The 10,552-nt window shown below is 39.9% G+C and overlaps 1 protein-coding gene across 1 annotated transcript in view; it reads right to left on the bottom strand.

Moving 5' to 3' along the window:
- Positions 1-1,010: 1,010 nt before the first annotated feature.
- The window catches only part of DIPK1B (divergent protein kinase domain 1B), a 262,257-nt gene continuing 252,715 nt past the window's right edge, over positions 1,011-10,552 (bottom strand). Inside the window, exons 3-5 of the mRNA XM_053696182.1 lie at positions 7,092-7,199; positions 4,398-4,574; positions 1,011-2,099 (exon numbers count right to left, since the gene is read on the bottom strand). Of these exons, the coding sequence (XP_053552157.1) occupies positions 1,287-2,099; positions 4,398-4,574; positions 7,092-7,199 (1,098 nt within the window). The 3' untranslated portion in view covers positions 1,011-1,286. The remainder of the gene's footprint in view (positions 2,100-4,397; positions 4,575-7,091; positions 7,200-10,552) is intronic.

Genomic DNA, 10,552 nt, shown 5'->3' with positions numbered 1-10,552 from the left:
TAAATTGGAAAGTTTAAAATGACATGACCTATCTGAATCATGAAAGGTTATTTTGGCCTGTACTGTTCCTTTAATTCTGGGTAAGAATACAGTTACTTCTAAAACAAAAATCTTAATACAATAGTGGTATGACTGTTACTACTACTAGTGTTGAGGATTATGCAACTCTACTGTATTTAGCGGTTCTTTAGACTTACACAACAAAATGACAATATAACAGCACAATCTAAATTTCTATTTTTATCAGTAGATATTTTTTTCTGAAGAATTTCAAAGATTCCTTCCAATTCCCTGCACACTGTATCATGTACAGATAGCAGCCAATCACAGACTTGTATATGTATAGAGTGTGAACTCTTGAACATGCTCAGTAGGACCTGGTACCTTAGAAAGTGTGCGTATATAAATACTGAGCACAAATTGATATAATTTGAATTTTTTTTTTTTTTTTTTAACGGCTTCTTTATCTGAATTGTGAAAGTCTAATTTTGACTTTGGTATCCCGTTACGCAAGCTTGTACAGCCACTGGGCATAATGAGTTGAGAAAACGAAAGCTCATAATTTATTGTTCTCATAATACAACAGTAAGTTTGTACTTGTTCACAAATGTCTTAGTGTAACAGAAAGATTATTACACTGTAGAATTACTGTGGTCTTGCTTGAGTGCACTTACCCGTCCTTCTCAATGAAAACAGCAACATCAATTTGTAGTTCTCATAAAGATAAACACAAGTGGTAAGATATGCATCACATTTACTGGTTCTGCCAGCGAGAATGAATGGTTGGAAAGATAAGGTTGCAAGAAAAAAAAAAGGCATTTTCCTCTTAAAATGAGGTGGTATCGGAACATAAAAGACAGTAGATAATCTGTTATAAATGGTGTATATTGTTGTCAATAGGTTATATCTCATTAGCCATGCTTCAACGTAAGAACCTATCATGACTCTCTCTTCTATACAGGTAAAATATCTAATAAAAGGATGTCTGAAAATAAAATGAAAGCTTAATATCACATAAAATCGATTTATTTACATCTGAAGAGCCCACTGGAATAAACAGTGACACGTTACAACATACGCAGGCTCGTTGTAGTGTTTTTTTTTAATTTTCAATCTCCATAAAAGCAATGCAATTATTTATAAATCAAGACTTCTTCCTGTTGACCCTGCAATGAATTTATGAGGGTGAACTGAGGTACGGCCATAGTCTCTCTTAAGCCAATTACACAAGGTCATAGTTAACTTTTAGTCCACCAAAAAACTGTCCATGTGTCTTCTTATCCCTTTTAGGAATATTTGGTATTTGATATCTTTTTCCATAACAAAGTCTTCAGGTTATTTAATACAAGAGAATGGTGAACCTCCATTTGACTAGCCAGGCCGCTAAGTGTCATGCAAGTCCGAAGCTGCTTCTGTAGCTCATCTTTAAGGTCCGAGGGGGAGCCGTAAAGCAGATAGTCTTGAAGGAGTTTACAAGCTTTAGCCAAGTTTGGTTGGATTATATCACTTTTACATTGTTTCATAAGTTTATCACAAGCTGCTGTACAGTCCGTTCCAAAGGTGCAGTCCACGTTTTGCTCACAGTGGCGTCCTTTGAGAAAATTTTTGATTGTCATTTCAGTGGCCACTTTCCGAAGATCCACCACTTTGAAGTCATACTTTTCATTGTATCCAATATTTTGGGAGCTTGTCTCACAAATAAAGAAACTCCCATAGGTTCCATGGAAAATCTCCTCTACAAACTCTAACAACCCAATAGCGATTTTGGCTCTTCTAGGCCAGGCTGGAGCAAACCACTGGTGAATAATTCTGTGAACTTGAGAAGGTAGAAAAGGCTGAAGGAAGCCAGGAATTTGAGTGCCATAGAGTGACTCATGAGGGATCTGCTCTGTCACGTACAAGTCCCCACAATGACCAAGCAACTTAGATGTGTGTTCCTTCTCGTTCAAAGACAATATTAGAAGGAACTCATTGAGTTGGAGCAAAGCCCAGATAGATTTAGCTTCAGCCAGAGACACTTTTCCATCCTCGTTCACGTCTGCCATAACTAGAATCTGGCTCACCAAGGAAGTCAGGGAAGTTTGGTCTCCCAAGTTGGCCTACATAAAACATAATAATACAAAGTTACAGTATGTCTGTAAAACAAAACACAAATAGAAATAGAAAAGGGAGGGAAGGAGGGAGATTACAGGGGGAAAGGGAGAGAGAACGTGGGGAAAGGAAAGAGAAAGATGAATGACAGGAGGGAATAGGACATGGAGATAGTGAGAGTGGGCGAAAAATGTGACAGAATGAAAGGCGAGAGGAAAAGGGGAGAAAAGAGAGAAAGGTAGGAAGGAGAAACAGGAATTCGGGAGACAAAAAAAGACTGATTAGGAGAAATATATGTAGATAGAAGGGGAGGAGGGAATACGAGAGAGAGGAAGGTAAGAAGTAGATAGAATGGAGGCAATGGGAGAGAGAGGAAGGAGAGAAGTAGGTAGAGGGGAGACAAGTTGGGAATAAGAAAGAAAGAAAGTAGGGTAAAGAGAATGAGGGGATAGGAGAGTGAGGAAGGATGGAAGTATATAGAAGGAGATCATAGGAAGAGACAAAGGGAATAGGATAGAGAGTAAAGTGAGAAGTAGATTGAAGGGAGAGAAGGGTATACAAAATAAGTAGATTGAAGGGAGAGAAGGAGGGAATGGAAGAGAGAGGAAGGAGAGAAGAAGATAGAGGGGAGAGAAGGAGGGAATATGATAGTGAGAAAGGTGTTAAGTAGATAAATGGGAGAAAGGAGGGAATAGGAAAGAGGAATAGGGGAGAGAGAGCAAGGAGAGACGTATATGGAAGGAACAGAAGGAGGGAAAAGGAAAGAGTCAGGAGAGAAGTAGATGGAAGGGAGAGGAGGGAATATGAGAGAGGAAGATGAGAAGTAGGTAGAAGGGACAGAAGGAGAGAATAGGAGAGACAGGAAGGTGAGAAGTAGATGGATGGGAGAGGAGGGAATATGAGAGAGGAAGGTGAGAAGTAGGTAGAAGGGACAGAAGGAGAGAATAGGAGAGACAGGAAGGTGAGAAGTAGATGGAATGGAGAGGAGGGAACAGGAGAGAGGAAGGTGAGAAGTAGGTAGAAAGGACAGAAGGAGGGAATAGGAGAGAATGAGGAAGGAGAGAAGAAGGTGAAAAGGAGAGGAAGGGACAGGAGAGAGAGGAATGTGAGAAGTATATGGAAGGGAGAGAGGGAGGGAATAAGAGAGAGAGGAAGGACAGAAGTAGATGGAAGGGAGAGAGGGAGGGAATAAGAGAGAGAGGAAGGACAGAAGTAGATGGAAGGGAGAGAGGGAGGGAATAAGAGAGAGAGGAAGGACAGAAGTAGATGGAAGGGAGAGAGGGAGGGAATAAGAGAGAGAGGAAGGACAGAAGTAGATGGAAGGGAGAGCAGGAGGGAACAGGAAAGAGAGGAAGGTGAGAATTATATGTAAGGGAGAGGAGGAAATAGGAGAGAGAGATTAAAAGGACAGTCTAGTCCAAAATAAACTTTTATGATTCAGATAGAGAATGTCATTTTAAACAATTTTCCAATTTACTTTTCTCACCAATTTAGCTTTGTTCTCTTGGTATTCTTAGTTGAAAGCTAAACCTAGGAGGTTCATATGCTAATTTCTAAGCCCTTGAAGGCCGCCTCTTCTCTCAGGGCATTTTGACAGTTTTCACCACTAGAGGGTGTTAGTTTACGTTTATCATATAGATAACACTGTGCTCACGCACGTGGAGTTCCAGTGAGTAAGCTCTGATTGGCTAAAATGGATGTCTGTCAAAAGAACTGAAATAAGGGGGCAGTTTGCAGAGGCTTAGATACAAGGTAATCACAGAGGTAAAAAGTGTATTTATAGAACTGTGTTGGTTATGCAAAACTAGGGAATGGGTAATAAAGGGATTATCTATCATTTTAAACAATAACAATTCTGGTGTAGACTGTCCCTTTAAGGAGAGAAGTAGATAGAGGGCAAAGAATGAGGGAATATGAGAGTGAGGAAGGTGATAAGTAGATAGAAAAGGAGGAAACATGAAAGAGAAGAAGGAAAGAAGTAGATGGAAGAGAGAAAAGGAAGGAATAGAAGAGAAAGGAAGGAGAGAAGTAGATAGACAAACAGGAGAGACAAGGAGGGAAAGGAAGCCGCCACATATAGTAACTCAAAATAAATAATTAGCTTAAATATCTGCACACAGTATGCTGCAAATGTAAATCCATGCTCATTTTTATTAACGTTTGGTATCTTCGTCTGGCTATAAAATATAAGCAGCGCCTCAGCTTGTTCTTTTTCTTTTTATATTCTTGCGCTGCGGGATACTGATCAGTGTCACAATATTGTCCTTTTAAATAAATCATCATCTCTGCACTTCTAGGTCACTCACTTTCAGGAAGTTCAGGAGCATTTCTTTGAACTCATCCAGAGAAGTTCCTCTGGTCGGTTTATCAAACAGAACAAACTCTCTCCGAGGCACAGATTCTGGGTTGCTCTCAACTTTTAAGTTTTCCTCCACACCACATTTGATGATTACATCTCTGCTCTGCCATATTCCCTTGTAGACCTGGAATATAAAAAGAGTGCACGTCCAGCAGGTACTGTATATATTACCAAATCACCACTAACGGGACACATAAAGCTTTGAATTTTGTTTGCTATGCAGAACTAAAATAAAACATTCGCATTCTGCAAAACACTTGAATATAATGTTACACAGGACGCACATAACATAAGATAGGATGGCAGCCTTTCTTTAAATAAACAATAAGCTCAAACATTTTATTTCAAACATAGAAAAGTGCAGCAATTAAAAATGATAAATATTTTTTGTGTGCATAAAGTGGTTTAATTAAAAAAGTGGTTAAACTGATGAAACATTATAATGAACTAGTCCTAAAAGCCTGTTTACACGGGCCATTTTTTGCAGTACAGCGGTCCCACCCCTTGCTCTCTCTCTCCCCCTCTCTTTTGCGCTCTCTCTCGTCCCACCTCTCTTTTGTTCTCTCGCTCCACCTCTCTTTTGCGCTCTCTCCCCCTCTCTTTTGGGCTCTCTCCCCTTCTCTTTTACGCTCTCTCTCCCTCCCCCTCTTTTGCGCTCTCTCTCCCCCCCCCCCTCTTTTGCTCTCTCTCTCTCCCTCTTTTTTTTGCGCTCTCTCTCCCCCTTTTTTTGCGCGCTCTCTCTCCCCCTCTTTTGCGCTCTCTCTATCCCCCCTCTCTTTTGCGCTCACTCTCTCTCCACCTCTTTTGCGCTCTCTCTTCCCCTCCTCTCTTTTGCGCTCTCTCCCCCCTCTCTTTTGAGCTCTCTCTCTCCCCCTCTCTCTTTTGCTCTCTCTTCCCTCTCTTTTGCTCTCTCTCCCCCCTCTCTTTTGCGCTCTCTCTCTCCCCCTCTCTCTTTTGCTCTCTCTCCCCTCTCTTTTGCGCTCTCTCTCTCCTCCTCTCTTTTGCTCTCTCTCCCCTCTCTTTTGCTCTCTCTCTCCCCCTCTCTTTTGCTCTGTCTCTCTCCCCTCTCTTTTGCTCTCTCTCCCCCCTCTCTTCTGCTCTTCCTCTTCTCTTTAGCTCTTTCCTATCTCTCTCCCCCTCTCTTTCTATTTCTCTCCCCTATCTGTTGCGCCGACTGCGCCCCCAGCCACGCCCTCGACCATGCCCGGTCCCGTCCGGTTACGCCCACTCTTCTGTCGGCCACGCCCACTTTCGCAGCAAGTGCAAGCTGCATGGATTGTCAGGTAAGGCCAGATGTGTTTGTCCTTGTGCTGTCTCTACTGCACATAACAGCTTCGGATAAACACACTTGGCCTTTTATATAATAGGATAATTCACTGGTTGATGAGGTCAGCCCATCTTTGGGCTAGATTAGAAGTGGAGCGCTAATTTATTGCGCGCCCGTAAACTGAACAATTCGCCTGTTTATGAGCGCACGATAAATAACCTAGCCATTACAAGCGTTCTGGTTGATTTTTAAAATATCCCTCAATTGCCTCAAAAATTAAATTGATGTTTTCTTTTGGTATGTGTGTTCCCTGTAAATATATAAATGTATGTGCTTATATACATATATATTTATGTGTATATAAATACAGAAATATGTATATAGTCATATACATATAAATTTACACTTTGTTGCCCATTGCTGCGTTAGGTTTTCAGCCGTGTCTGACTGCATGAGAACGAGGCTCCCATTGGAGCCTATGGGAAGCACCCTATCGTGAGCGCAAAGCTTCCCTGCAATACGAATGCAAGCTCGTGTTCAAATTGCACCTAACTTGTAATACTAGCGCACATTTGCATATTATTCTCATGCTATTGTTTTGGTTGAATGCATCATTTCCTCTAGAATGTATATATGGTTTAATGTCTCTTTAAAGGGACACTGAAGGCAAACATTTTTTTAGCATGAATACAAAGAACGTTAAAAAACAATACACTTATTAATGTACTGTCTGTTTAAATTGTTTAAAGTTTTGCCGCAATGATTATTCAAACTTTTATTATTTTCCAAACCCCCTACGGGGGTATCAGTTCACAGCGTCCTATCCTGGATGACAACCCAGGTATTAATATGGCGGACTTTATCTGCAATGCGCAAACTTCAGAAACGTCAGAATTTGTCCCTCACTGTTTCTCTGTATTGAAAGCAGCAGACCCGCTCTGCAATAGATAGAGCCGGTGTGCTGCTTTCAATACAGGGAAACAGTGAGTGGCGTACCTGCACTGAAAAGGTGAGTGCTGTGCGTTAGTATAGTGTGTCCATTAGAATACTTCAGGCAGCATCGGCTTCACAAAACAAATTGCGCATGCGCTAGATGACAAACAAGAAGATTAATTATATTCATAAAATAGGGATCATATTGGTGGATTATAACGGCAATTGTACAGCCCATATTAGTGGATTGTCTGGACTGACGTCATTAGAAGAAAATAAAAATAGCTTTCATATATGGTACACTCATCGTTGGACAATGAAAGTAGGGGCATTTTATAACTTTATTCATTAGCAAACCATTTTCATATTTGTAATACACCAAAAAAACAGTAATCCCTTAAGGACATTTGTTTCAGCATTATTTATGTTTGCTTACAATACCTGGTGGGTGGGCGAAGAAGACAAACACTGCTCGAAGACCAATGTGTGCTCGTCACACAAATCTTTACAGGCCGAGCCAGAGATTATTCCTTTCTTGTATTGATCACACTAAGGACAAGAAACAAAGCACCTGTCAGGGGCTTCACCAAGCTTTAAATTAAATACTGAGACAACAGACATGAAAAGTTACAGAACATTAAAAATAAAACAAGTTATAGAGAGGAGTCCTCACACATTCTTTGTGGGACAAAGATATAAGAATTAATGATCTCCCTGCTAGGTTAAAAAATAAATACATAAATTAATTGATAGGACTGGATTTACTCAACTGTGCTGAAGCAGGGAAAATGTGAAAGGTTTACTACCTCGTTTACTGAAGTTGTACAAAGAGTTTTATGTGTTTAATATACAAATAGCCCCCCACCACAAAATAAAATATTATTACTAATATTAAAAAGACCTTAAATACTAGCCATTATTAAACTTAGATTATTATATGGATAATGTTCCTTTAAGTATAAACAACCAAAACTTATTTATTGTTTTATAAAATCCAAGCCTACCTTTTTTTTTTTTTTTTTTTTTTTAAGTAAAAGATTATATTTCTCCCTTGTATGAAATTTAGACACAGAGACTGATAAGGGGGCTGGGCACAATCTCGGATGTTGCGTCATTATTCCGGGAGCGTAATAGTAACATTGGCTAGCCTGCATTAATTTCATATATTTTCCTATTCAAAAGTATATTTAAAACCCCTGCATTGGGGTATTAAACTGACAATGGAGAGGGGGATCTGAGATATGCTGTAAAAAAATTCTGCAATAAACCTGATGAAAGTAAGGGAGACCCAGAAACGTTGTGCTCAACTGGATGAAGGGGACGCGAGTCATAGAACTGTTATGATCAAACTTATAAAGAGGAAAGGGGTAGAAATCTACAACATTGTCACTGCTCGACGGGAAAAGTTTAAAGTTAAAGGTTTTTCTTTGTATACAGTTATGAAGTTTAGGTTTAGGGAAATGGGATAAGAGGGGAGGGGGTGGAGAGGGAGTTAGGGAAGGGGGGAGAAAAATTGATGAAAATGATATAAACAGGGTGCTGAAAACTTTAATTGTTTTAAGAATACTAGGACATTGTAACCCAGCACACTGTTTTATTATGTTGTATTTGATGTGATCCATGACAATAAAAATTATTTCAACTAAAGAGGAAAGGGGTCCCTGAAGCATTGTGATCAACCTGATAAAGGGGAGGGGAGTCCCTAAAGCATTGTGATCAACCTGATAAAGGGGAGGGGAGTCCCAGAAACATTGTTATTAACCTGATAAAGGGTAGGGAAGTCCCTGAAGCATTGTGATCAACCTGATAAAGGGGAGGGGAGTCCCAGAAACGTTGTTATTAACCTGATAAAGGGGAGGGGAGTCCCTAAAGCATTGTGATCAACCTGATATATGGGAGGGGAGTCCCAGAAACGTTGTTATTAACCTGATAAAGGGGAGAGGAGTCCCTGAAGCATTGTGATCAACCTGATATAGGGGAAGGGAGTTCCAGAAACGTTGTTATTAACCTGATAAAAGGGAGGGAAGTCCCAGAAACATTGTTATTAACCTGATAAAGGGGAGGGGAGTCCCTGAAGCATTGTGATCAACCTGATATAGGGGAAGGGAGTCCCAGAAACATTGTTATTAACCTGATAAAGGGGAGGGGAGTCCCAGAAACGTTGTTATTAACCTGATAAAGGGGAGGGGAGTCCCAGAAACGTTGTTATTAACCTGATAAAGGGGAGGGGAGTCCCTGAAGCATTGTGATCAACCTGATATAGGGGAAGGGAGTCCCAGAAACATTGTTATTAACCTGATAAAGGGGAGGGGAGTCCCAGAAACGTTGAGATCAACCTGATAAAGGGGAGGGGAGTCCCAGAAACGTTGTTATTAACCTGATAAAGGGGAGAGGAGTCCCGGAAACGTTGTTATTAACCTGATAAAGGGGAGTCCCAGAAATAATGTGCACAATCTGGTGAAGAATTGTGTAGTCCTATAAACATTGCAATCAACCTGATGAAGGGTAGGGGAGTCTCTGAAATGTTATCAATCTGATGAAGGGTAGGGGAGTCTCTGAAACGTTATCAACCTGATGATGGGGAGGGGAGTCTATGAACATTATCAGCCTGATGAAGGGGATGGGAGTGTCCAAAACGTTATCAACCTGATGAAGGGGAGGGGAGTCTCAGAAATGTTGTTAATCAACCTTGAGGAAAAGTCCCAAAAGCCACTGCACTTTAGATGGCAATGTAACATAATTATATATCTTTGTGTGGCTCCTATTTTCTTTAATATTTAATAAACATTCTTCAAATGTAGAGCTTTTCAAATCTCAGATCATTCACGTGAGAGACAAACTTTTTTTATTTTTTTTTAAAAAAATCTCAGTAAGTCATCTATAGTACACAGTGTTTCTAGAGAACTAATAGGTATTACATGCTGCTAGCGGTGTGATGAAAGGACTGCAAATACATGTGCCCAGCAGGCGCTACATCTTGACTGGCTTAATAGCTTACTAATTCTTATACCAGATAGACCGTGCTTATATATAATAATTCCTATACATTTTGTTCCCTGCAGATGATTGACAAGATTTGTTGAGGTTACTGTTGATTTAAGCTGATTAATGAGTTGACTGTTATTCTCCTAATCCTGAACTGTGAGTGCGTCATATAAAGTCCCCGCAGAGCTGAGAATTCTGGTAGAGAAAAATGCAGCAGGCATACAGCGCAGTCTTGACAAGGCAGGACGAACACGTATAAGTTTCCCTGAACAAATTAGTGTTGTGACAAACTGATGAATAGATAACAGTAATTAGAACCAATGGTCACTAATATGCATATCTGATGATGTCACAAAATGCTACATTATATAAAGAAACGTTCCTGCTTACAGCTGGTGCCTCTGTAGAATAGAACATACATTTAACAATTGGTACTTGCACAATTTTTTTTATAACTAAAGGGAAATTTAACTTATAAGATATATCAGCAATTTTTAAATGATATGACATTGACATGTTGTTGGTGCAATTTAAAAGGTTCTGCAAATCAAGAACAGTTTATGGATATACCACTTGAAATACTGATCTCTTTTGCTGTGGCCTATTAGGGACAAATGTAAAGTGCTTTGACCTATAACCAATCATTTGTAGCATGTTGCAGGCTCAGCTAAATCTCACAATAGTTAAAGGGAATTGAAACTCATTACCCTTTAAGAATGATGGAGTTACTCAAGTCTTGATGGGAGGGAGTGGAACAAGCACACTTGTCTGACATATTTTACAGCAAATGCATTTCTTATTTACATGATGTCCCTTAAATAAGACTATGTACCAGGAAGTAATATTTATTAATTCATGTAACTATTTAAACAAACAACTTGTTATACCAGATGGAGCGTTACTGATTGAGCGAATCC

Source organism: Bombina bombina, chromosome 12 (assembly GCF_027579735.1).
Source record: "Bombina bombina isolate aBomBom1 chromosome 12, aBomBom1.pri, whole genome shotgun sequence".
NCBI lineage: Eukaryota > Metazoa > Chordata > Amphibia > Anura > Bombinatoridae > Bombina > Bombina bombina.
Note: the sequence above shows the minus strand (reverse complement) of the source record. Positions and strands in the feature narration are given on the sequence as shown.